At 38.4% G+C, this 27975-nt stretch overlaps 1 protein-coding gene across 4 annotated transcripts in view; it reads left to right on the forward strand.

The window, feature by feature from the left end:
• The window catches only part of HS2ST1 (heparan sulfate 2-O-sulfotransferase 1), a 217876-nt gene that overhangs the window by 136817 nt on the left and 53084 nt on the right, over positions 1-27975 (forward strand). For all 4 annotated transcript variants that reach the window (XR_004623292.1, XR_002142363.2, XM_011222976.3 and 1 more), the window contains exons 3-6: positions 5247-5332; positions 14417-14555; positions 25424-25521; positions 26932-27089. Coding sequence is in view for 2 of the 4 variants with exons in the window: in XM_011222976.3 (XP_011221278.1) it covers positions 5247-5332; positions 14417-14555; positions 25424-25521; positions 26932-27089 (481 nt within the window). In the remaining 2 variants the exon portion in view is untranslated. The remainder of the gene's footprint in view (positions 1-5246; positions 5333-14416; positions 14556-25423; positions 25522-26931; positions 27090-27975) is intronic.

Consider the following 27975-nt stretch of genomic DNA (forward strand, 5'->3'; position numbering starts at 1 on the left):
TGTTCTCCCCTTACCTCAGGTGATTTGGGACACACCCACCCTTCTCCTGCAGAAAGGACTGAAAATACATTTCTGGACTTTGGCAAAATATTATGTTCTATTGCTGCTGAACCTTTCTTATATTTTATCCAATTATTATTCACTTTTCCTTTTTGTGTAGAAAACTTCCTGTCTAGTTTAGTCTCATAAAACTACCCACAGCTGTACAATGGATGTTTAAGTATGGGCATGAGTAGGAGTTTGGTATATAGTAATTACCCAAGTTAATAGTAGTATTCATTCACTAGGTAGTAATTACAAAGTTGGAATTTGGCCAGGATTGTCAGGATGACATTCCTACTTATAGATAGTGAAAACAAGTTCTTTCAGATAATTAATGTTGAGATGAATCTTATTAAGAATGTAGGTCTAGGTATATTGTTACGAGATGGTGCTTTCTTAGCTTTTTCCTGTCACACTGGTTCAAGTCCGAGTCCACTAGCAGATAAATCACAGCCCCACTCCCTACGTCGCTTGTGTTTTCCCTAAAGGTCTCCTCTGATGACTTGCTAGCCTGACTCTGCTTGAGTTATAAAATCTAACAGAAATCACAGTTTCGGATCTGCACCAGGCTAGCTATAAAAACATCTCTTTTCATGTAGTATAACAACTACTTCGAAATATCCTTCTTGATAGCCTCTTTCAATCAGACTATGGAAGTAACTCTTTGAATAAATTCACTACCGTGACTTCATTTCTTCTCCCCAAGCCACTGTGCACAGTCTCTTCACTCTTCTGTCTCCTTAAATCCGTTTGCCACTGTTATGCTTTGCTCCTCTCACCTACCACTTTCCCTTTCACTAGTGCCAGATGGAGTCGGTGAGAGTCCATACGGTGAAGGGCGTGGAACCTCCACTTCCACTCATTCCTCTCTGTTCCAGAGCCTTATCTCCAGGTCTTGCGCAGGATGCCCCACTACAGAGAAAAACCAGAAGAAAAACTGAAAGACTAGGCGAGTGGTGCAGGAGAGGTTGAGAGAGCAGAAAATGGTAGAGCGGGAACTGCAGTGAGGCTGACTGATGAAAGGGCGATGGCAGGAGGAGAGGCAGGGAAAATTCTGCAGGGGGCACTTTGGGGAGAACCAGCTAACATGGCTAAAAGGAAAAGTGGCTAAATTCAGACTTTGAAAAGGAAACTTTTTTTTTTAAAGATTTATTTATTTTACGGGGGATGTGGCAAAGGGAGGGGGAGGGGAAACAGACTGCCTGCCTGCTGAGCATGGAGCCAGACCCTGGGCTTGAACATCCCGACCCTGAGATCATGATGCTGAGGTTGTGACCTGAGCTGAAATCAAGAGTCAGCCGCTTAACCAACTAAGCAACCCAGGCGCCCTGAAAAGGAAACTTCTTAAAAAGGTTGCTCTTCAAAGGGCCGTGGGGGGGGGGGTGGTGGCGGTCCAAGGATGGTTATAGAATTTCCGCAGTATGTAAATGACACTTCTAAATGCTCTGCCTATTCTCCAGATTAGTCTGAACCACCACTTGAACCTTATTGACATCATTTGTTTGCTTAGCACTTTTTTCTTTTCTGTAAAGGGAAGGTCAGTCTCAGCTCAGCATCTTTTGATTTATTACAAATTGTAAATCAGCCACAGCTTTATTAATGAGACTTTAACACATTGCCTTAAATGTTGATGAAAGAAAAAAACGTGTGCACATATGTATTAAATATGGAACCTTCAGTATTCTCATAGTTGGAGATTAAAGGATTCTGTGTGTTTTGCAAGACTTTAATGTGATAGTGTCGAGATTTTGTTTTTTTTATTTTTTATTTTTTTAAAGATTTTATTTATTTATTTGACAGAGAGAGAGACACAGCCAATGAGAGAGGGAACACAAGCAGGGGAAGTGGGAGAGGAAGAAGCAGCCTCCCAGTGGCGCAGGTAGTCTGATGCGGGGCTGGATCCCAGGACCCTGGGGTCATGCCCTGGGCTGAAGGCAGACGCTTAACGACTGAGCCACCCAGGCACCCCTATAGTGTAGAGATTTTAAAAGCAATAATAACCCATGTGAATTCACCTCAGAATGAATTTAGAAAATAAAATGCAAAGTCCTATATAGACATTTAAGCCAGGTTTCTTAGTTTTGACTAGCAGTATTCAGTAACCCCTGAGGTTACCTAAGACAGTAAAACAACAAGAATAAGTCAGCGGTCATCGTTGCAAAAATGGTTGTCCAACATGAGAGTGGTGACCAGGATGGATTGGACATGGAGGTTATAACGAATGTGATGAGGAAAATAAACAGTTTTGAGAGCTGTATGAACAGAGCTTTGAGATCTTGTGGGTTGAGGAGTTCTGAATGACTGAATCTGAGGGGTTTCCTCAGCAGTGGATAAAACCTAAAATTCTCAGTGCCCAAGGTTGTTAATCAAAATCACGATACAAATGCTACTCTCCCTTCTTTTCACATCCTTCTGGGTTTTTTCCTCTTTGCTTAAATTGAACAATAATAAATTGAGGGAAATTAGTTTGTGGTATAGAAGGATGATTGGACCAAAATCTAAGGTGTGTGGTTCTTGACCTTCCGTATTTTAGTCTATACATTAAAGAGTACAGGATATCCTAAGTCCCTTCCAACTCAACAATGCTGATTCTGGAAACAAGAGAGTTTGAGGTTGGTGACAACAGTGGAAGATTCATGCCTTGTTCTGTTCTCCACCATCACTCAACTCTTGCCTGAGTCCCAACTGGAAGCACAACCTTCTTTCTCATTTCATTCGTTTTTAAACTGTGTTTCTTGGCATGCTTTGGTTCCAGTATGCTTCAGGCATCACTGGGTGTGGGGAGAAGGAGACTGAGTAGGCAGGGTTCATTCCGCTCCTTTCCTCACTTCTGTTTTATATATTGTGGTGGCTTACAAGGTAATCTTTAAAAATCTGTTCTATTTCAGTACACTTTTTTTCTTTATCATAAAAGCAGTGAATTTGAGAGTATATCTTTGCTAAAGAGCTTTTATAGACCTCAGGGCCTCCTTTGCAAAGCACTACAAAAACAAGGTTCATGTAAATCACGCCCAGCAGTAGCTCCTGGGCCTACCATTGCAGAAGCCTTGCTCCTCCGTGTGGTCCACTCACCTGCCATCCTGTGGAGACTTGTTGGAAGTGCAGAATCTTGGGCCCCACTCCAGACCTACTGACTCAAAATCTCCATTTGGACCAGAATCCCAGATGATTCATTTGCACATTGAGTTTGAGAAGCCCTGCAGCAGTCCAGACATTATCCAGCTTCCTGGGCTCTACACCTGACATTGAAGGACACATGTGACATGAAGTATGTCCTTAGGAGGGTTCAGTTTAATCCTGACTTTCCTTAGTAAAGGTGGAAGAAAGAATGATCCTCGTAGTTTATATTCATAGCTAACTCTTATTTCCACCTGAGTCTTTTCCCACAGTGTACTCTAAGTTGGTACTATTGATCCTCTCTAACATGTGGCTTCTAGAACACCATTTTCCCAGATTTCAGTCTGCCATCTCCTTTCATTTCTCTCCCACACCTCACATCCACATTAAATCTGGGCTTCTGGAAAATAGAGCTGAGTCGCTAATATGCCTGAAGTACCCTTAAACCACCACCTCCCATTCTTATTCTCTTTTCCATCTCTCTCCCTCTCATTTTTGGCTGAAATAATGGAAATGATTTTCACAGAACTAAAGTATACGAAATAATTTACCAGTAAGTGGCAGTTTATAAGGACTTTTCATATTCAACATGTGAAATTTTTAAGGATTCAGTTTTTGGGTTATTTTAATTTTTCTGTTTCTTTTTCATTTGCTGTTTGATATTTTCATTCTGTTTGGAACCTTCCTTAAAGAACAGATAGGAGAGAACATGAGAACCTCAAATCATACATTTATTTGGCTTTTTTTTTTTTTGGTGGGGAAAAATCGTAAATATCTGCTGAAATATAATTGTTTATTTTCTAATGCAACATAATTTTATCATCTATGTTCAATTTTCCGATTTAAGTGTGTGTGTGTGTGTGTGTAAGATAATAAGGTTCTTATCACTTCCCTTCTAAGAACTTCATTATTTCCCTTAGTGTATGAGTTAGTAATGCTTTCCCTAAAAAATAAATTTCGCCAGAACCTTCTGTTTTTCCCTAGTTCACATTCTCTGACGAGTGGCTGCTTCTGCACTGTTTTGTACTCTGCACTACCAATAGACCTTTTCTAGGAGGCAGTCATCATCATTCATTGCCATTAATTTATCGACTAATCTGATATAAGTGGTCCAGAATATCTCCATGTGACTAACTCTATAATAAAACGTAAATGCTAGATTGATAAATTGTCAGAAGTATGCAGTCGACAGGCAACAGGCCTGTGCTCTAGAGGCTGAGGTCACAGCTTGCAGAAGCTTTCAGTGCACTTTAGGGTGGTGGGCCCCCTACCCTTTAGCCCTTCTCCACCACTGTATCTAGTCCCCAGAGGGCATTCTTAACCACTTGCTGTTTATCATGCAGAAATTTGCTAGTCAAAAACATAGTAACATTTTTCTTTGAGAAGTAGTGTATCACCGCTTTGCCACTACTGATACTTGGGCTTATCAAGTTCTATATTAGTCAGCTCTTAAAAATTTTTTAAGCATATTTACACTAAAAGAATTTTTCTATTAACTGATCTTTTGAGTATTTTTAATTCCAGCAAATTAAGATAGTAATAGCTATTCAAATTTTTAAAAATTCTACCTATATCACCTCTGTAGTTTTATTCGTCTTTTTTTTTTTAACAAGCTTACGATACCTGCTCTTTGTTCTTTGAAGTTGTCTGATAATCATAGTCTTTTCTTTAATCGTTTTGGTTTAAGGATTACTTTTTGTTTTATTTGTTGAACTGTTAATGAGTTTTTATGAATAACGAGTCTCCGGGAGTAAAAAACAGACTTGGGCATGTGTTGGTACCCACCCACCCCTCACCCATGTGAATTACCCACCGTGCAGCATTGTAAATGATTGCACTGTGTGGGTTTTTCCTTCAGGATTCTCTCTCACTCTTTTCTGAGTGTGGTGATAATAGCTCTCTCTGTGATGAATTGGTAATTACAGATCACACTGTGCTCTCCTTAGTTGAAACCTGTGTTTCAAGCTCTGTAATTGTCAAACTGGTGTGATTTGTTTTAAATGTCTAAATGGAAAGTATTTTGCTATCATCAGATTTCATTTTCCTTTATATTGAACTTGAGTAATGAATGTGTTCTCCTGTTTTAGGTACGCTTTGTAAAGAATATAACTTCCTGGAAAGAGATGAAACCAGGGTTTTATCATGGACATGTTTCTTATTTGGATTTTGCAAAGTAAGTTGTACCAAAATGACACACTAAAAGAATGCTTTGTACTTTGACAACCTAAAAAGAAACACATTTATTAAATTGTTATGATTTTGATTCGAAAAAAAATGTACTGGCTTGCCTTTGCCACTTCTAGAGATATAATTTAAATACACCTTCTGGTGTTTTACTGCCCTCTAGTGTTCATAAGCTGATTATTGTCACATTAATTTTAGAAATTCAAAGTAGACTGAAGGCAGGTAATACTCTAAAGTTATTTATCATTATTCTGTTTATGTGTTTGTATAAGCAAGTAACGCTATTTTAGGAGAGTGCCACGTTTTAACCTAGAGGCCAGTCAGATTCTGACTTACCGCATCATTGACAGAGGACTGAGAAAGCCAAGAACCCCATCACCTAGTTATTGGTTACCCAATGCCTCTGCTTTTCAGCCAAGAGACAGTGAAGTGTACACTTTCTTTTCGGCTACCTTGTTTTCACTTTAAAGTTGTGATATATTCAAAAGAGACTTCTTAAAAAATAGTGATTTTTCTTTATAGTGATTTGCCTGAAACTGGAAATAAATAACTCTGTTTTTCCATATTTTGGGGGGTGAAGTGGGTTCTATCATAATTCTCTCAAGAAAAGTTCATAAAACTGCAGGCCACGCCTGGTATCCAAACACTGTGTGGCTCCCCCTGGAGACTGTACCACATTAAAGTGCTATTCAGAAAACTAGGCAAAAGGAATATTCTAAACATAGGTTATTTTGTGAATCCATTTGAATGTTTTTTGTAAAACCTCAAATCCAAATCTTTCCCCCAATAACTGTACTAACTTCAAAGACATATTTAAAATGTATTTTTAAAATGATTTAATCTCAGACATGTTCCCTCGGTCATTTCATTAGCAGTCATGACTTCAAAGTGATATACTCCCATGTTTTTGTCAACTCTGGAGAGTATTCTGTGTCAAACTTGAAAATTAAATTGATATCCCCAGTCATTTCAACTTCCTAAATTTGAAAAGAAAAAGTTGAATGAATTATAACTGATTTAGATACTAACCCTTAACTTTTTGAAGAGCATGTAATTAAAAGGGAATCTCCCTGATATTACATACATGAAATAATGTATTTTTATTTCTAGTTCCACAGTACTCAAGATGTTTCAGTAAAGTGGTAGCTTTAAAGTTAGATGTACATTTTTCTGTAAATAATTCATACTGCAATATTGAAAACATTTTATAGGCAGCTTTAAAATAAACTAATTATTTTTTCCTTGCAGAGGCAGTGAACCAATTTCATAAACTCCATTCATGTGCATTTTTTCCCTCAGGGCGGCATTATCCTTCAATTGAATGTTTGTTACCCTTTCACCTAAATGATTTATTTTTTCCACACGCAGCTTGGTTTCTAAGACTTGAGGTTTCCATTATTAAAATAATATATTGAGTGCTTTTGCTTTTGGCAAAAGTCTTGTACTCAAAGCTCTGGTGTATGCTGGGGTTCTTGCAGTTGAAAAAGTATAAAGTTTCTTGAAAAGATTAATCTCATTTATTAAATACTAACATGAACGTTTAAGGTTTTGAATATTTTTATAATGTGTCTCGTGTTATTGGAAGTGAAAAGTATTGTGAAAAATTTCAATAGACTTTTACAGATTTTAAACAAACGCCTGAAAGAAAGCACCTAGAGAGAATGTATTTTGATGTATGTAGTCAAGAACTATAATAGATGTAACTAGTATATTTTAAAATAAATTTTAGTTTGACAGGCATACTGACCGTGAATGAGTAAGGAAGAGGAAAGAAACCTCACCTTACCAATTTTTAGGATATTTTTATTCTTCAAAACATTTTCTTGACTGCCATAGTACTTTGTGGAGTCCATTAAAATACTTGCCTTCAGGAGAAAACAGTCGAATTTAGTGGTAGAAATGTTTAATCACTTAGCTTTTCAGTTGCCTTAAAAGAGTCCCTAAAAAGCATATAAACTCAGTATATCCCAGGAAAACCAGGAAGCAAGATAAAGAAAAAGAAAACGAAAAGTGATTTCTGGTTTAGACCGATCGCTAAGAAGCACACATTTTATTTGTCAGCCTGTATATGTTCAAGCCATGTTTTGGCTGTATTTTTCTGATTTTATTCAGAACTTTAGCATAATAACAAAAACATCTCCTTGTTCCAAGTTTGTATTCCTGTCCTGTCTTGCTTTTTGTCTTAGTCTTATTCTCAATTTTTTTTATAGCACATTTCCTAGTTCCTTTTTCCATTTTTCTCTTTAGTGTTCAATTACTTCTTGTTTTCATTTCAGTTGGTGGACAGCACAATTTTTTAAATAATATAGATATGATCATTAATGTCATAAATTCTAGGACATTCTCAAAATGTCCTAGAGTGCAGGCTATAATATAAAGTTGAATAAATAAGTTATAGTTGTTGTCCTCAGTGAGTTCACTGAAACCCCATTTTTTCCTCCAATTATCAGTTCTTGTGTTTCATTATAAACAGTGAAAATATTACAGATCATCCTCCCTTTTAAATTCATACTACTTCTTTACCAGCAGCATCTGTTACCGCTGCTTTGATTTTCTTCAAGTTTTACAAAATAAAAACATTAGAACACCTCTTTCATTTATTTCAGTGACGTTTTCCTTTATCGTGAATAATACTCAGCTGAAAGAAAACTGTGTGAATGCTGGTTTCGATCAGAGTCTGCTGAGATTTTCTATGGTCTAGCTCCCTATGGGTGACATGGCAGCATCTGTCTTAGATATTTGGAAATTACTTTTGAGACAGCAGTCTTATGCAGGCGTGTGTCAGGTGTGTACCTTTGTGGTTGTCCCCAGAAATGAGTAATGGGTCTTTGTCTCTGTCATTCTGGTTTCTCCGTATCACCCCTGTTGTCTTTCTCAGAACGATTGAGGTAAATCAGGAAAGAGCAGATATGTCAGGACAGGAAACACATAATTGAATGCTTCGCTAGGTCTGAAATATCCTAGAGAGTATTAAAGCGACAATATTTTAGGCCTAATGTAGTTTGTTAGTCTATAGATTATGTGAGATTGTCCCTTTTACCTTGTACTTCTCTGCTGAACCAGTTGAAAGTTGCACCATTTTCTCTTGCTTTCAGCAAATATGTCACAACATTAGAGAAACATTTCTTAGGTTATTGTAATCATTAGAGGCAATATGCAAGAGTTGCCTTTTTATTGACCTTGTACCCCCAGCCCTTTCTACAGCACTGGTCCTGTAGACTGCTTAGGAGAAGTCTCCCAAGCCAGACGCACCTGCAGTTGAGTCCTCCCCATTCCTTACGGGCTCTGCGGTTTCAGCCACATCACTTCAGATCTGCCTTTTCCCCATTTGCGAAGTGAAGGTAATTAAAGTAACTACTTCCGGGTGGTAGTGAGGATTGTGAAGCAGTAGGCTCCATGTCTCACACAAAGCTGTGTTACGTTCTTTTATAACTCTGTCTTCTCTCAGTTACCACACTGTCTTACTGGTGTTTTTCTTCTCCCTGTCTCAGTCCGTGCTGGCCCTTCTTATTCCCAGCTCTTAATAAGGCATTGCTCAAGACTGTCTTTGCCTCCATTATTCCCTTTGGGGAAGTTTGCCCGTTTTTTCTTTATCAAGACATCAAAGCCACAGGGTGCCTGGGTGGCTCAGTCAGTTAGGCATCTTCCTTCAGCTCAGGTCATGATCCCGGGGTTCTTGGATCCAGCCCCACGTTGGGCTCCCTGCTCAGCGGGGAGCCTGCTTCTCCCTCTCCCTATGCTGCTCCCCCTGCTTGTGCTCGCTCACTCTGTCTCTTTCCATCAAATAAATAAATAAAATCTTTAAAAAAAAAAAGAAAAGAAAAGAAAAAAGACATCAAAGCCAGAAACTAGAGTCATCTTGGACAACCCCTTTCTTCACCACATACATTTAATCAGTCACCAGGTCCTTTGCGTTTGGCTTCTTTCACTTAGCGTAAGGCTTTTGACGTTCATCCAATGTATGCATCTATCAGTAGTTAGTTCTTGGATGAGTAGTATTCCATTTTGTGGATACACCACAGTCTTCGTCCATTCACCACTTTCTGGATACTTGGATTGTTTCCAGCTTTCTGATTATGAGTAAAGCTCCTAAAACATTTGCATGTAGATTTTATGTGGACATGTGTCTTCATTTCTCTTGGCTAACTAGGAGCAGGATTGCTGGATTGTATAGTAACTCTATAACACACCGCAAAACTGTTTTCAGAAAGGGGCTGTGTTATTTGCAGTCTCCCCAACAGTGTATGAGAGTTACAGGTGCTCTGCATTCTTGCCAGCATTTGGTATTGTTAGACCTTTTTCTTTTTTTAAAATTTGGGCCATTCTAATAGATGCATAGAGATTGAATGCCCTTTTTAAGAGGTAAATAATTACTACAAAAATCATAACATCACCAGTGGGACCAACAAATACCAACAGGTCATTCTCTATTTTTGAAACAAGACCATGGGAACCTACCACATGGGACAGGATTTAAAAGTTTCTATGAACCCTTTAGGGCTAAGAGAGTCCAGAATAAATATATATAAGGTGTCAGTGTCCCCAGTGAGACTGCTGCTTCCCTAGAGAGGTTAAATCTGGTATGAAGCAGAAATTGCAAGCACCGTGCTTACCGATGGCTAGTCAGCCCTCTTGCAGCTTCATCATGTTCCAGCTAGATGACAAGGTTCCTTTCGGATGTTCTGGGTATGCACTTGTTCTTTTAACCATTCTCGACATTTACTCGTTTATCCAAACTATATAAAGTGTAGTTGTAAAGGCATCAGCCTAGTTCGTGTTCCTTGCTTTGTCATACCACATATGCTGATGTAGCAAGAATAAGGTTTCTAAAATGTCTTTTTACCAACCTGCTGCTCAGATTGTTTTTTTTTTGCCTTTTGATCTTTATAGAACATCGCAGATTCCTACCAATTATGCTGTTCTCTTCCAAGGAGGATCATAACCTAATAGGTCAATAATAGTTTATATTTCTGGAATGAAGATGGGTTGTCTTTTCTTCACCTGAGCCCTCCTGAGGAACAGCTCAGATGCCCAGCCAGGGTTAAAGGTGGAGTTTGCGACCATAGAACACATTTTCCCCCTGTATAAAACTACCTGGTTGGCAAAAGAATTCAGCCTACAAACCGAAAAGGATAAGTGTTTCCTAATCAGCTGAGCTGAATGGCCCAGGTGTTGTTTCTATCATGCCCGTTTTCTGTTAGAATCTCTTACCTCCATGTCGATATAACCGTACCCTAATGTATAAATAATAGTCTTATCCATCTTCAAAATGAATTCATACATGTTATCTCATTAAAAATCACACTTCATACATGTAAATGCCACCAGAGCCATGCCCCAGAAAGTCGTTTTCCAGACAGCAAGAAGAATTGTATAAAGTGCCATATCCCCTTTTCAGTGCCACTTGGTAAGAATTGCTGTCTGTCCCACATGTGAGGGACTTGGGGAGGAGGGAGAGGAAGCAATGGTGGAAGGTGAGATGGGAAGGAGGTAATTTCCCGAGCGAATGACTCAGGGTGGTCACTGGCTAATAATGGAGATTGTAAGGTGGTTCCCAGGGAATCCCACAGTTTTAAGATTGAAGTCATTGCCCCATCATCCTGTGCTTTCCCCTCCTTGTAGCCTCCTGTTACAGATTTTCCACTCTCTCAGTTAAGGTAGCGATTGTGTTTTTCCTTTCCTTTCCTTTTCCTTTCCTTTCCTCTTCTTTTTTCTTTTTCCTTTCCTCTTTTCCTTTCCTTTCCAAGATGATTGATTGATTGATTCGAGAGAGAGAGAGCATGAGTGGGAAGGGCAGAGGGAGAGGGAGACAGAGAATCTGAAGCAGACTCCACACTGAGCACGGAGCCTGACTCAGCACTTGATCTCACGACCCCGAGATCACAACACGACCTGAAACCAAGAGTCCAACACTCAGTGGACTGAGCCACCCGCACCTGTGTATTTCTGATGCCTCCCCCCAAGCTCTTCTCCCTGCTGAGTTCACTGTCCCACAGGAAGGCTTCCCGAGCGGTTCCTTCGCAGCAGCCTGTTCAAGCTAATTCTATAATATTTGACCCTGTGTGTCTGGCACTGTGCTGAACACTAGTGGTAAAGCCATGACCAAGAGCACACAGTGGCTGCCTCATGGAACTTCTGCTTAATACCTGATGTGACATGCCATATATTTGGCAATGATACTGTTTCCTCTTTTTAATACCTGTGAAAAAATTGTTTACTGCATTATTGGTTTTATGGTTTTATGAGTTGAGTGCGAAAAATGCATACCAACTCTGATCAACCAACCCACAACTCTAATGTTACGATAATGTTTGACAAAGGGTTCTCTGCAGTTTGCAGTCTTTCAGTATGTACACAGCATTTTAGTGACTTTGAGTCACTTAATGGTGAGAAAAGAACTAGAAGATAGCGACCCCTTCTCACACACAAAGTGGTTCTTGGAGAATACAACCTGTTTGTAAATTAAGAACTTCCTGGTTTGTTAATTTTCAATAATTCAGAGGCTGAAAGAATCGAATTATCCAGGCACCTTGTTTTTTTTCCTCTTCTATAGTCTCTTTTCACTACTCATTTGCTTAAGAACTAAGTAGAAAGCATTTATAGAATGCCTGCTGAGCGTAAGACATTGATTGCAATGGGCAGAAGTAACAGGGAAATGTGCAACTGGTTATTTTAGCTATATGCTTTTTAATGCCTTTGGAAAAAGATTTTAGTAAGAAGGGAAATTTAAGTTACAAGCTATGAACTAAAATTGAAGGTTTCTATAGACAGATGAGTGAATATATCAAGAGTGGTTAAAAGAATAAGCAACTTTCACTGTCTCTTATCAGAGTCACATAAGCTAAGCTTAGGCCTATCATTTCTCATTGTGATTTCTATTTTAGGAAAGATTGCTATTAATATTTCAAATTAATACTAATCAGTGGGCAAGTATTTATGTATACTCGGCCCTGTGAAATATATATAAGAAATGTACAGTACTCTGCCTGTCTCCAGTGGCTTATAATGGTTCTGGGGAGAGAAGACTTAGAAGAGGAACACTAGTAGGACAATCAGTGAGTGGAATGGCCTGAGAGCAGTAGCTCCTGGGTGCAGGTGTCCATGAAAACCGGTAACACCTTGTGCCCTTGGCTTTCTAGGCTTTACAGGATTGCTTTATTTCCCCTCTGCATTGTATTCCCTAACAGCAGCCATTGGTTGTTTTTTTTCTCTCCTGCTTTAATGAGATATATTGACATATACATTGTGTAAGTTTAAGGTGTACAATGTGATGATTTGATACACATGTAAAGTGTTTACCACAATAAAGTTAGTTAACACATCCTTCACCTCACACAGTTACCATCTTACTGTTGCTGTCCTTTTGGTGAGGGCATTTAAAATCTCTCCATAGCAACTTCAAGTTTACAATACAGTGTTGGTAGCTATAGTCACCCTTTTGTACATTACACCCCATATCATGACACTTCTCTGCTGACTCAGGCTTCCCTCCTATTATAAAGCTACTCTGTAGGGCTCACCTGATCTGCACTCCCTCCACCCACCCCCTGCTCTGTACTCACGTTATAATTCTGCAGCGGCCAGGCTGATCTCCTTGCTGTTCCTTGAAAATGCCTGGCACTTAGCTGCTTGGGGAAACTACTCCTGGAGTTTCCTCTTCCTGGAACATTTTCCTCCAGAGGCCTGCCTGGAAATCCCTATTTTGAATTGTACTCTCCCCACTTCTGGCAGTCCCTACCCTCTTTCACTGCTTTGTTTTTTTCCTTTTTACTATCTCACATATTTACTTAATTTGTTTCTATTCTGTCTCCCCCAAATAGAACGTTGGCTCCACTAGGACAAGGAATTTTGTCTTTTTTTTCTCTCACCACTGCACTCCTAGTATTAGAATAGTGCCGGCATGTATTGGGTACACAAAAAAGTATTTTTTTTAAATTATTGTAATAGAAAGAATAGAAAAATGAGAATGACATTCTAGTTGAGGAAGACAGAATGAGCAGAGGCGCGTAAGGAGAAATGGGAACAAGTGCTATACGCTGGGGGTAGAAGAGGTGGGCCTGACTGGAACAGATGTTTTCTTCTTTGAGGACAGTTAAAAATAAAGTTAGGTCAATAAGGTGGTACCTGAGACCTGTGAGACATAGGCCAGCAGGCATTAGCAACCAGGCAAAGGAGTTTGGGTTTGATGTCAACTTAAAGAGTAGAGTTATTCCAGGTTCCTAAGGAGAATGATCTGATAAATGGTGTTTTAGTAATTATCAGTTGGGAATTGGTCTGGAAGGTAGATTGAAAAGGAGAGACACCGATGCAAGACAACCAGCGAGGTTATTGCTGTGATGCAAACAAGAGGCCTTGGGAGAGGGCGGGGGTGCAAAGGAAGGGAGTGATGAGAGCAGGTCAGATCTGTGGGGAAGCCAACAGCAGACGATTCGAAAGGACTTGGTAACTGTACTACATGAAGAATGAAAGAAGGTGGAGGTGAAGATCACACAGAAGTTTCAGGACTGGGACAAGTGAGGATATTAGAACAGGAGCCAGCTAAATGATTCTAGGGGCTGCACGCATTGTTAAAGTAAAAGCCTCCTCTGTCTCCTCTATTCCTTCACCTCCTTCTCATTCCCCAAGGAAACAGTGCGGGAAACCGTATGTCTTTCACTCTTGTCTTTAAAATCAGCAACAGCAGAAGGTAGACTCCAGTGGTCACACTTGCTTGGATTTAACGGTGTATCTGTTGATAACGTGTGTCTGGTTTGGTGGGCCAGAAATAAGAAATCATGGCTACATAAAGTTAAAATGTTTTATGTAATTCTTTCCAGTGAAACTTAAAATTGTCCATTTGAATTTCCCTTCTCTTCTTTACTTCGGCAGTAATTTTTAAATTCTAATTTCCTGTTTACTGTATTGTAACATAAATAATCATAAACTATTTCCTAATCTCCACATACTCTGTTTTATTTAAATAAACTCATGTTCTTCTTTCCATATAGAATTTATACCTCAAACTTACAATTTCAGGCACCCCGAAACAGAATGCAAATACAGATTTCACCTTTTACACTTCGTTCTTTTTCAGATTTGGTGTGAAGAAGAAGCCAATTTACATTAATGTCATAAGGGATCCTATCGAGAGGCTAGTTTCTTACTATTACTTCCTGAGATTCGGAGATGATTATAGACCAGGGTTAAGAAGACGAAAACAAGGAGACAAAAAGGTAATACTTTAGTTTTAAGATGTTTATAAAGATAATTGTTTATCAACTGCAATGAGCAGTATGCTTTTAAAATTGTTTATTAATTATAAATGCACTACTTGCTTATTGTGGAAATTTTGAAAAGACCCCGAAAATATAAAGAGGCAAAAGTAAAACTTATAGTTGATATTTTGGTGTACACATAATTTTTTGTCATTTAAAAAAGATATTTTACTTTAGTTCCAGGGCCGAATATTTCTCTTATTACGGTCCTAACAATTTGCTGTGAGACCATTATAATTATTCATTCATATGATGGTTTTGTGTATGTACTTTGGTTCTTTTAGTCTCGATGGTGGCAATTTATATTGGTTTGTGATCATCGGTTTAGGAACACTGTTTTGCTACAGCAGCTGTTTTTTTCAGACAAGACAAGAAGAGTAACAGAGTTCTTACTTAGTAGCAGGTTCAGATTTGGGTTGTCTTCTATTTAAGGGCATCCTCCGGAATAGCACCAGTGTTATTTTTCTGAGAAACCAAACTGATTTGTCACTTTTCTGGTGGGACACCTTTACTGGGACCCCCGTTGCTCACGAGTTTGCCCAAGGCACAAGAGACACAGTCTGACTTAATCTGAGACTTACTTCTCCTGCCTCATTTTCCCTCAGGTGCCCAGTGCTTCAGCCATGTGAAGTGTTACTCTCCTCCAGACTTACTGTCGCCTCGTACTTTGGGCAAGTTAGTATGTCTCTCCTCACTCTGGAAAACTGTCCACTTTGTAGGTCCAGCTCAAATGGTAGCTCTTCGATGAAGTCTTTTCTGGTGCCCCATAGGCAGTTAGTTATGTCACTTTTAAGGCTCCCAGAGCACTCCATTCAAACCCCCTTTTTTCAACATTTATATGTGGTATTTGAGTTATTTGTTTTCATCTATGTCTTCTCCAAAAGGTTGTGAACTTCCTGAAGGGGGCGCTATATTTCATTCTTCCTTGTTTCCCTAGTGTTTAGCACAGCTGCCTAGTTCATCTGTTAAGTGCTTAGCAAATGAGTTGAATGAGTGAATTCTGCACCTTTTGAACCTGAAGTGTTGTGTAATCATGATGCTAGATACCTGCTATAATAAACATACAACAATTAATTTTCCACTTAAGTTACATGTGCCTTCTGTGTCACATGAGGAGGTGATTTTTTTGTTGTTTACTTGTTTTCTCTTTTCTAGAAATTGCTGTTTCTTTCCTTAGTCTTTTTTTTTTTTTTTTAAGATTTTATTTATTTATTTGACAGAGATAGAGACAGCCAGTGAGAGGGAACACAAGCAGGGGGAGTGGGAGAGAAAGAAGCAGGCTCATAGCAGAGTAGCCTGATGTGGGGCTCAATCCCATAACGCTGTGATCACGCCCTGAGCCGAAGGCAGACGCTCAACCGCTGTGCCACCCAGGCGCCCCTCTTTCCTTAGTCCTAAAGCTTTAGGCAGAAGGCACTGATCCAAACACAGATAACAGACCAGACCTTTTTCTTTTTAGTGTCCACTGAGCTCTTAGTATTAGTTAATCTTCTTAAAAATATATATATATATACTTAGGTTATTATGGTGATTCTATGACATTTTATAAAATCTAATAATATAACTCTTTTGTGACCTAGTACTTTAGAATTTGTTGATAATTATTTCTAAATTCACTCCAAAACTTCTTCCTCCCTCCCTCTCTTCCTTCTTTCCTTCCTTCCTTTTTAAAAAAATTTTAGTCCTTTCATTTACACTGTTTTTACTCAGTAAATATTAATATCCATCTCCCTTCTTTGAGCAAAGGAATATTAATGTGGGAAAGGAAAAGACTTGCAGTCACATCTGTTCCTACATGCACCGTCTGTCACTGTCAGCCCTGGATACCATGGTTTAGTGGTTGCTGCCCTATGTAGTTTGGGGAATTAGGTAATAATAATACTTAATATAACACTAATAGTTCATATCGATTGAGTGCTTTTTGTGTATCAAGCACTGTTTTAAGATATATATATCTGTATTTTTTTCAGGTAGTCTACACAACAGTTCTATAGGGTAGCTACTGTTCTTGTCTCTATTTTACAGATAAGGAAACTGAGGCACAGAAAGTGCTTGCCTAGTGTTAAGTACCTTGCCTAGTGTTATACTACCAGTAAATGGTAGAGCTAGAATTTAAACCCAAGTACTCTGATTCCAGAGCTCACTGTCTTAAGCCCTGTATTCCCTTTAAAAAGGAGGGAGGGAATGCAACATGCTACCCAACATTTGTATATGAGAGAGGTTCCCCAGTTGCATTCTCAATACCCACAGAAAAATTCAGGCAGATATTTTAACATCATTTTCCTTTCATGTTTGAAAGATTTAGGTAGATATGCCCTCCAAGCCTGAAGACTTAACCATTCTTTACCCTGATAATGATAGGGCTTGGTTTGTATTTGGTTTTGTCTTTTTATGTCATTATAAAATACATATTAATACACCTGTTAATTTAGATGTAATATTAGTAACATCAACAGAATATTTTTGTATTACCTTAATTCTCATGAAGACAGCGCCATCTACAAATGCTTTATTAAAATGATTAATTGCTTTATGATTAGCAAAATGGACCTTTGGTCTTAAAACTTATTGAAACATACACATTTTTAATAATTTGGCTTGTTTCTCATGACACGAGTATTGGCAACATTCTGGGACCTAATTAGTTAAATGATGTCATTGTATTGCAAATAACTCCATATCTTTAACTGGAAAGAGCTTTCATTCATTAATAAGCTCATATCTATTGAGTTGATAAGACTGCATGACATATAACATTTTTTGAATGGCAGGGTATTTGAAGATAAGGGGGATTGAAAGGTGGCTATGATGACGTAGGAAATACCTGCCAGAGTTGGAAATACCTTGCATTGGTTTCATTTCCATTAAATTGTATATTGATTACACCTCAAGTGATACTTGGAAGCATATTAGATAATATTCAGTTCAGCACTCATGGCAACTATTGTGTTTTAAACTGCAGTACCTCTTAATGCAAACTGCTTCCTCCTAACACTGCCAAACATTAATTTCAAACACATTTCAGGTATATGTATACCTATGATAACTTTCAGTTGATTTTGCAAGGAACAAAGGATTTGTTTTATTTGGGAGATTTCAAATACTCTGTTCTTTATATTTGTAATTGGACGTTTACTTAGTATAATCTCTGCCCACAACCTGGAAAATAGGGATATTAAATAATACAGAGGACAGCATTAAAGAACTATATAGAGAAATCAGTGATTCTCAGGCTTGATAGTCTTAGAACTCCGTTTACTCTTAAGTTATTGAGGACCCCCAACGAGCTTTTGTTTGTGTGATAGTTACCAATATCAAGAAATATACCAATTTACCGGGAAATTTTAAATATACTAATTTAAAAGTAACAGTAGGAAACCCACCATTTGGTAACATAAATAATATATTTTAATGCAAATAACCACTTTTCAAAAAAGTATAAAAATTGTTTTTTAAATTTTTGCAATTTTAAAAAAATATCTGGCTTAATAGAGATGGTTGGATTTTCATATCTGCTATTGATTTCATCTGTTCAATATGTTCTTTTGGTTGAAGTGTATAAAAAAAATCCATGTTTACACAGATATGTAATTAGAAAAGGGAGGATTTTAAGAGTCTTTTTAGGAGATTGTGGATGTTCTTCTTTAATATTACACTAAAACTTGACAAGTAGTAGTTTCTGTAGAATCTGAAACCACAGCAGTGAACTTTTTACTCTGTGCTACATTAAAATCCATTCATGTATTTTACACTTTGAATGGCTTTTTAACTGAGCTTAGTTGTATAACATCATGTATCGGTCATTGGAAACATACTCATACATTAAGTTATGTGGACCTTCCAAATGTTGACACATTTTATTATACAGTATCAGAAATTCACATTCACTAATATCACCACTGATCTCATTAGAGAAGTCTTTGAGTATTGGGAAACTGCCAAACTTACGGTGGCAGATCGAGTTTTCCAAAATTTAATTTTTTTGCTTGAAAGCTTAACTTTTGTCACCGGCTGCCACAGGATTTCTCAGCCTCAACACTATTGTTGTTTGGGGCCAGAAAACTCCTTGTCATGAGAGGCTGCCTGTACATGTAGGATGTTAACCAGTATCTCTGACCTCTAACTAGTAGCATCCCCCCAAGACCCCCAGTTCTGAGAACCAAAAATGTCTGTAGACGTTGCCAGATGTCACCTGCTGGGTCAAAAGAGCTCCATTTGGGAACCACTGGGCTACTAACACTGTCAGTTGTTTTCTGCCGTGGGGCAGGTACACTTTTCGTTTTGAGAAAATAATCTACCAAATACTCAAGTTTGAATAACCATAGTTTGTCTCTCAGTCCCTCCAATATAGGGCTTCTTATGGCTTCTAAGTAATATTAACTGCACCTATAATTCTCATCACTCACATTTTCTAGATATTATAAATACTTTGGCTTTGAACTGCCCTATAGATTATTAAACATTTTTTATTAACTATTGTTAGCAGAACACCAAAGGGGGGGTCATATTTCTAGAAAGTGTAAATAGTTACGTGCTCTAAATAACAATCTAAAGGAGAATCAGTTTGTGTTTGTTAAGAAGTACTCAGGTATAATAATAATAATTATAATTATAATCCAGGGATTATAATTCCTGCCCCAGATTGTATTCTTTTTATTTCTTGCTCTAAATTAACTAGACTTACTGACAGCTATAAGTATTTTAGTGAATTTAGAATATTCTACCTAAAAATACGTATTAGTTTATGAAAGGTAGTAATGATATTAGAAGAAATCCATACTCAGTGCTGCCTGATTCTGTCATTAACTTAGAAAATACTGCCTCCACACTTCTTAGCAATTCACAGTCCCCTGACCCTGGTTTGTTTATGGAACATGAATTTTACAATTCTGTCTCACAAAGGCATATGAAAAGATTCTTGTCTGCATAACTACTATTTTATATGTAAAAAGCAAAGCATCACAGGAAAGCAGTATAATTCTTTACAGCTCATATTTCTTTGAAAGCTTCATATAGACCAGTATTCTTGATCTCAGTAAAAGGTGCACAACCCAGAGTCAGCCTTGACTTGTCTTCTTCCCAGGTTTCTGATGGGACCATAGGTGTTTTCTTTCATCAAAAGAGAGAAAACAGCCGAGTCAGTTATCATGGAGTTGAAGAAAGAGAGGATGAATTCAAATTGGGTATTATTTTTTAATCATGTGTAAATAAGTGGAGGTATCCACTAGAAATTGTATTTGTATCTCAAGAAATAGTTCTGGACTAAATTATGGATTTCAGAGTCATCACCATCAGGTGGGAGTTGAAACGGGATTGAATGAAATTGCACTTGGAAGACCTAGAATATGGAAAGAGGACCAAATGAAAAAGGAAGAAGAAAAAGAAGGGGAGCCAATGTGTAGCTCTGGGGCATACTAGCATTTAAGGAGTAGGCAGAGAAAGAGGGGCATGGCAAGGAGGCCTGAGGTCAGAGAATCAGAAGGCAAACCCGATGAGTCCAAATAGATGGGAAAATCATTTCAATTGCAAAGGAGTTAGCGAATTGAGGATTTGAAACTGTCCCTTAGATTTGTCACCGGGGAGGTCATTAGGGATGTTTTAGAAAGTGATATAAGTAGAAGCCAGAGGGTCGAGGAATAACTGAGAAATGAAGTTAAGACCCAGAGAAAAGACCACTCTCAAGATAGAAGTTTGGCTTTAGAAGGAACAAAAAACATCAGGAAATGTTTCTTTAAGATGATAGACACTTAGGCATGTTATATATCTAAAGAGATCAGGGGTGATGGCTGATACAAGAGACTAGAGAAAAATTGATGGAGCAGGGTCTCAGAAGGGGGGAGGATGGTATTCGAAGATAGGAGAAGGAAATACCTCTTTAAAGATGAGGGCAGCAGGGGGCTACAGATGCAGGTAAGCTTTTGTCTAAGCAGGAAGTCCAGGGAGCTTTCTCCTAGCTTCGGTTTTCTGTATAAAGTGTGAAGCAAGATCCTTTGCAGAAAAGGATTTGAATGTAAATATAATTGCCTCACTATCAAGCATCACATTTTGATTACTTTTTTTTAAACTTCAGTTTTAGGAATTAAATATCTAAACTAATAATCTAAGTAGTCGAAAGAGCATTTCGATATTTCATGCTTTTAAAAATATCTGTATCTTGCTCACAATGAGTTGTTCTTTCTAAACATAGATGATTTTTAAGTGAAAAAACTGATCATAATTTTTTGTTTCTGTGGTGTACTGAACTGGGTTTTGTGGGAGAGGAAGAGAGTCTGGAGTATTTTTATTTGTTTTTGCCTTGTATTTTGGAGGACTTCAAATTTTAGAAGAGAAAAATATTTACTTATAGAAATCCTATTTCTGAAATATGACCAAAATGTGTAGGAGAAGGCTAATAGAAGGTGGCAAATCAGCAGGAGAATGTCGACGACTGTGCATCTGAGCAACAGTCTTCAGTGTTCTGGGTACAGAAGCCCAAGTGCTTATGTTGCTGTTGGGGAGTCCGTGCAGCAGCTCATCTTGATTAACATCTTAGTGGACTGAGTCATCAAGGTGTGTGTGGTAAAGATGGTACTGAGTCGCCTTAATTTGGCTTCTCTCACCAGGAACTACTCGGTTTACTTTATTCATCAAGTATTTATGTAGAAATGGGAGAGTTTCTGTTATGCTAAGCTCTGGCACACTCGTGTATGTTCACCAGTTTTTGATTTTTCATGGTCTGTTGTTTTCTCCATGTCTCCCTTACTCCTGGCCATGTTCGGGTTGTTCTTCTAGTTGATAGGGACAAAATTCCTTCCCCAAATGATAAAGGAAGCAAAACCCAATCTATTTTTCTACTTTTATATTGTCTAATAAAATATTTGTTAGGTGAATTAAATTAGATGCTGAACTTCTAAAAGAAGCCCAAATAATTTAAATAAGATGATTTTTTTAAAAGATTTTATTTATTTATTTGAGAGAGGGTCAGAAGGAGAGGGAATGGGAGAAGCAGACTCCCCGCTGAGCGTGGAGTGCGAGGGACACAGGGTTCCACATGGGGCTCCATCCCAGAACCCTGAGATCATTACCGGAGCTGGAGTCAGAGGCTTAACCTACTGAGCCACCCGGGCGCCCCTAAATAAGATGATTTTTATCATACTTAAAAGCCTAAAAGTGAGAGGTCCAGACTCTTAGAGCAACTTTGCTCCACACTGTTATACAGGGGCCTGATTTCCTTCCATATTCTTATTCTGCTGTTCTTTAGGAAGTTGTCCTTAGATGGTTGGTTGAATTTGGGTCACAACTACTTCTGCCTTCCGGCCTGAACTTAGTCACGTGGCTATACCTAACTGCAAGAGAGGCTGAAACTCTATGACTCTGGAAGAATGGAAGAGTGAATTTTGTAGACTGCCAGAGTGGGCTAGCAGATTTAAAACTACTGGCCAGAAGTAGACTTGAAGATTAGCTACACATTGTTTTATTTGAAATACTAAAATACTCCAAGAGCACAGGAATTAGGAGCTGGCTAACTTGAGAATTTAATGCATGCTTATTCATTAATCAGTTTTTATTCCAGTAGTAGATATTTAAATTCCCAAAGTTGACTAACTCTATGGAAATTTTTAATACTGCAGCATTTTAATATCCTAGTTTCTTATATTTAAGCAAAATCTTTTCAGTGTCTTTGACTCTTACACAAAGTGGTAGCAGAGATTGTGCACTCACCCACAGTCACCATAATAATTCGTTTATTTTCTGTCGGGACTCTAATCAGATAGAGGCGTAAAGAAGCAGAGCACTTCTGAGCTTCAGAAGCACCTCGCTATGATCTGGGATCATTCTTAAATTGGATAGGCATGGAATCAGAAACCTTCCAGTATATCATCACTCAGGTCACTGAGCCAAAGGTTTCTTAGAAATTGGAACATGGTAGAGATAGATACATACATCGGTTGTTTTATTTTTATGAGCTACAAGTTGGCGTAAATGATAATAAAACTTCTTTTTAGAAAGTGACGTAGGCCAGCACATCGAAGTCAGACCATCTTGTAAAATTCAGAAATAATGTCATGGCCACTGAAACGGGGTTTATTGAGTCTTAAGAGTAAACTGAGGTGTTTTCACTTTACGTGTGTGTGTGTGTGTGTGTGTGTGTGTGTGTGTGTGTGTGTAGAATTTGTGTATGTGTATCTAGCTGCAGAGAGAGCCTAAGAGAATTTGAGAGAACGCTAAGACTGTCAGAATGCTTCCTGAAAAAATGTTTCTGCTCCTCTCTTCTTCATCTTCACTGGAACTGTGCCTTTACTTAAATTCCTGTAAATCCCTGAAATGCAGCCTTCCCAGTTACTTTCAACTACCGACCGTGCAGACAGTTTGTATGGCAATAGATTGTGTGCTGTGGAGGACACAAACGCACACTGCACAATCCCTCAAAGAAGTTTGCATTGCAGCTGAGAGAGAACATAATACACATTTTTAAAAAAATGTACATGAAGCACGTTCTTCAGATAAGGATGTATATACAGATATACATGCCTGGGTCCTAAGAGCTGGCTATTACAGGGCAGTATACAATTAATTTATACGAATCCAAAGAAGAAGTAACTTTGGGCCAGAGTCATTGGAAAGATAGTCTTCATGTAAACAAGATTGGTAGAAGAAAGGTACTGTTAGAGGAAGAAAATGTAATCAGCAAGGGTATATAGATTTAAGGTACATACCACATGCTTGAGAAACTTATAAAACAGGCTAATCTGGTAAACATGGAAGTTACACATAGAGATAAGGCTAGCCTAGGGTTTTGAGGTCAGAGTATGAAGCATTTCTTAAAGTCAGGATAAAAAGTTTGGATTCTTTTTCTTGAGACATTGGAAACCATTGATGGTTTCTGAGCAGAGGATGTTAGAAGTGACTCCTTAGACGAATCTGGTAACTGTACAGAGCAGGTTGAAGGAATTGAAGGAAGGAGGGAAGGGAGCCCATTAGAAAGTGATTATAAGAATGGAGACATGGCATTGTGGGACCCTGATATAAGCGAGATTGACAAAGGAAAAGATAGATTGGAAAGACATTACCTCAACAATGTTAGGTGAGGGAGAAGAAAAATTCGGAAATGTTCTGAGATCTTCAGTTTGAATTACACGGGCAATGTAATCCTTTTGCCAGAAGTATTGAGCGTGAGGTAATATTGGAAATTCAAATGAAAATGCACACTAGGTATTGGAAGATGAGAAGCGATGGATCTGGAGGTCCAGATTTAAAAGTCTTTTGCCTAGAAATTATAAATGAAGCCAAGGAGGTTGGAAGTATGAATAAGCTAAGGAAGGGAGCAGGCAAAGAGAAGATCACGGAGATGAATTTCCATACCTGGTGGAAGGACCAAACATGCTTCAAAGAAGATAATGATAGTACATTCAGAAAGGCACAGAGAACCAACAGAGCCAGAAAGGGGAGTGTCCAAAGAAATAGACAAGGATCCATTAGGGGTAGAGAGACCAAGAAATTTTCAGAAAGGAGAGGGTGGTCAAATGCTGTGAAGGTCAAGGAGAGCAAGAACCAACAAAACATTGTATTTGACTCTTGGGGAGTTGGGATGGGGAGAGAGACAGGCACAGACATAGACAAATTCCCTTTATTGAATGCCTACAGTGTATAGTCACTGTGGTAGATTCTCTTACATCCATGATTTTATTTCTTCCTCAAAATAAGATCATGTCCTCCTTTTTTAGGTAAGGAAACAAACACAAAAACAAAACAAAAGGAAAAAAAATTTTCTGGGTTCAGGATTCAAACCCAAGTCATAGACGTTTTTGCTATGTCATGGAGAAGGTCATCTGTATAAGGAATGGGTAACTTATGGGCTGTGGTCTTCTGTTGTCTGTTGAATGTTGCCAGAATGAAGAGAATCATTCCACTCTAGCTCCGCCCAACACCAGGTATAAGGATTTTTTGGCTCCATTCTCATAGATTTTTGGTTGAAACGGCCCTTTGAATCTATCTAATTGTATAGATTAGAAACTGAGGTTTGGAGTCCTTAGAGACTTACTTAAAACAAGGTCAAACCGGGTTCCAGAAACCCAAGAGCCTTGACTCAGCCCTCATGCTCTTTCTATTCTTTCACACTCTCTCTTCTCAGAAATAATAGGTGGCATTTGTAGATGTCTTACCACGACAACCAGAGCTCCCAAGTTTGTTCTCTGGGATCTCAGTATCATATCGAATAGATAGTGCCTACTGTTAAAATGCCTGTGACAGACAATAAGTACTCGAGGAAGTGAAGCGGATTAATTTTAGATTCATAACCTGTCAGTCTCTTTCCCTTTTAAATAATTCAGTCAGGTGCCTTGGACAGGAGGGCACATAAGTCATCAGTATCTGAGGTCATTTCTGCTTTGTACAATGAGAAGTTTGTTTTATCGAGAAAAGGAGAGAAGACTTAAGTGTAGTCCTCCTTTATATTCTTTTCAAATAATTATTTCACATAGAGTATCTTTAGCCTTGTTTTTATTTAATTTCCTTTGGAAGGGGGCTAGAAAGTACAAAGACACAAATTCAACATAAACCAGTACTTACTCTCAAGGACAAATTATTATCTGAGTGGGGGAGGGTTTAATTCGTACAGGAAAAAACAAAACAACTCCTGTACACATCGGCATGAAACAAAGATGGGAGAAAAATCTGTTTAACTTTCTTTAATATCTCAAGTATGTTTTCATAACCTGCCTATCTTTTTAATTCACTAGCTCATCCCACCTGCTGCTGCCTGTGTATTTAATAACTTACCTGTTAAGGTATTTCATAGGTGAGACCTGCGTTTATGGCTCACATCTGCTGCTTTGTGTCTGTTCCAGACCTTTGATGAATGTGTAGCCGAGGGCGGCTCAGACTGTGCTCCGGAGAAGCTCTGGCTTCAAATCCCATTCTTCTGTGGCCACAGCTCGGAATGCTGGTAGGGACACAAAGCTTAAATTGATAATCTTCTTTATAATATGTTTCACAAGTGTGAACCTACTAGTCAAGGGCTAGGTATAGGGAAATTAATGAAAGACCAGACTAAAAATGACACATAATTAAGTAATATCTAGTTTTATAGTTACGTTTAAGTGCATTGAAAAGATTCTTCATACATCATATCCTTGCAATGTTTTCTCAGATGCTGGTTTTTAATTTTGGGGGGGGGGTTGTTTTTTGTTTTCTTATTTTATTTGAGAGAGCGAGCAAGAGCACAAGCAGGGGGAGGGGCAGAGGTAGAGGAAAAGGCAGGCACTTAACCAACTGAGCCACCCAGGCGCCCCATAATTTTTTGGTTTTGGTGTTAACAGGTTTTGCTGTATTCCAGCAGAGCTCTTAAATAGAGGCCAGGAATCATTTCATAAACCTCATTTTCTCCTAAGCTTATCGTTTTAGCCATTCATTTTGGATCAAGAACAGGCTTAGTGAGTAAATTATTCACCTGGTTTTACTGTTAACTGATTTTTTTTTACTTTGAGAGAAGCCAAGGTTATGGTTGCAGTTTAGTCTGTTAATAAATGTGAGGTGGAAAATAAAGGTATTTTATCTTTAGTAAAGACCTCAGAATGTGCAGAGTTTTCAGTTTTTAAAAAGGTACATTTTTATACGTATTTAGTCTAATTGTTTTAATAGGAAAAGTAGAAACAGGAACACATTCAAAGTTAGTGTCTTCCTAAAAAAATGATGAGAAATGCAAGGAATGCCTTCATTGTTTTTCTCATTATGTGAGACATGTCATTGGATCATTGTGAACCTTAAGGGTCCTACTCAATAGATTATAACAAAGCATAATAACAGCATAAGAACTAGAAGCTTAGGAAGAACATCTTCTCGATTTTTAATCATATCCTTAGAACAGAGATTGGCAAATTACAACCTGGAGACCAAACCTGGCCCATCACCTGTTTTTATAAATAAAGTTTTATTGGAACACAGCCATCTCCATTTATTTACTTACTGTCTATGACTGTTTTCATGCTGCAAGAGCAAAGTTAAGTATTTGTAACCAAGAACATATGGCCTGCAAAGCCCAAGATATTTACTCCCTGGCACTTTACAGAAGAAGTTTGCCAACCCCTGCCTTAGAACAATAAAAGGGTATTGCTCTTTTGGGCTTTAGTGAGGAGATTTTAATTGAACTTTAGTATGTTTCATAGATTTGTAGAACTGGGAGGGAACTTCAACATCAAGTGATTTACCCCCCTCCCCACTGAAGACATTAATAAAAGGGTATTAACGCTTTGGATGGACACGTGTTGATTTTCTCCATAATATACAGTGTCAGAGGCATCAAAAATACTTAGCAGATTTCACAGCCAGGTTTTTAATTCCTTTTCTTTGGTTTTAGGAATGTGGGAAGCAGGTGGGCTATGGATCAAGCCAAGTATAATCTAATTAATGAATACTTTCTGGTGGGAGTTACTGAAGAGCTTGAAGATTTTATCATGTTGCTGGAGGCAGCTTTGCCCCGGTTCTTCAGGGGCGCTACAGAACTCTACCGTACAGGTATATAAAGGACGGGTTTCTTTTTAAAGCTGTCCTTAACTTTATTTGCAACTTGAAAAATATGTGTGATTTGACGTTTCTTGAGTAAAGCACAAGAAATAACTCCAGAAAGGCGGGTGTATTGCTTGTTTCCTCTTACATTTTCATTACAAAAACAGGGCCTGGCACACAGCTGGTGTTCGTTGAGTATTTTTTGAGCACATAAACATGCATTAGATGATAATTAGAAGGCATTGTAGGGATAGTGGAAAGATACGATCTGCAGAACCAGCCTTCGTTAGAAATGTGTAATATTAACTAATGCCAGACACCAAACACTATGACCGTATTGCACCTGAGACCTGCCTAATGCTGTTTAGAGTAAGGGTGGGATGGTGAGACTGAGTCCCAGCCGTGATAATCAGCGTGTGCTGTGTCTGTCATGGTCAAGTGTGCTTCAGCAGCCTGGACCGTATGACACTGAAAAGCTGAAAGTGACGGGGCTCTGGTCCAATCTAATGCGGATTTTCCCCCTGTTCTTCGGTAAGATACACCATTGTGACTCTTCCTAGAGTGTGCATATGCCCTAGCTTCTCACAGGTAGAGAATGTAGGTTATGGTAAATTTGTATTAAGTTTGCAAATAGATATTTTATCATGTTTAAAAAATAAACTAGTCAGAGCACCAAGCATTTGAGATTAGAACAGCATGTAAGGCGACAGCCTACGCTTTACCTAGTGGTGATCCATACTTTCCTATTTGACATCTCATTAAGTCTTTAACAGATTAAGGATTTACATTATAAAGGAATAAATGACAGTTCTAGTATGATTAGGGCACCAGCTATGCCTGAATGATACAGTGTTATGACTGCACAAGTTAGGTTACCTTCCTTCAACGTGCCGCA

This window comes from Ailuropoda melanoleuca, chromosome 2 (genome assembly GCF_002007445.2).
Source record: "Ailuropoda melanoleuca isolate Jingjing chromosome 2, ASM200744v2, whole genome shotgun sequence".
In the NCBI taxonomy this organism is placed as follows: Eukaryota; Metazoa; Chordata; class Mammalia; order Carnivora; family Ursidae; genus Ailuropoda; species Ailuropoda melanoleuca.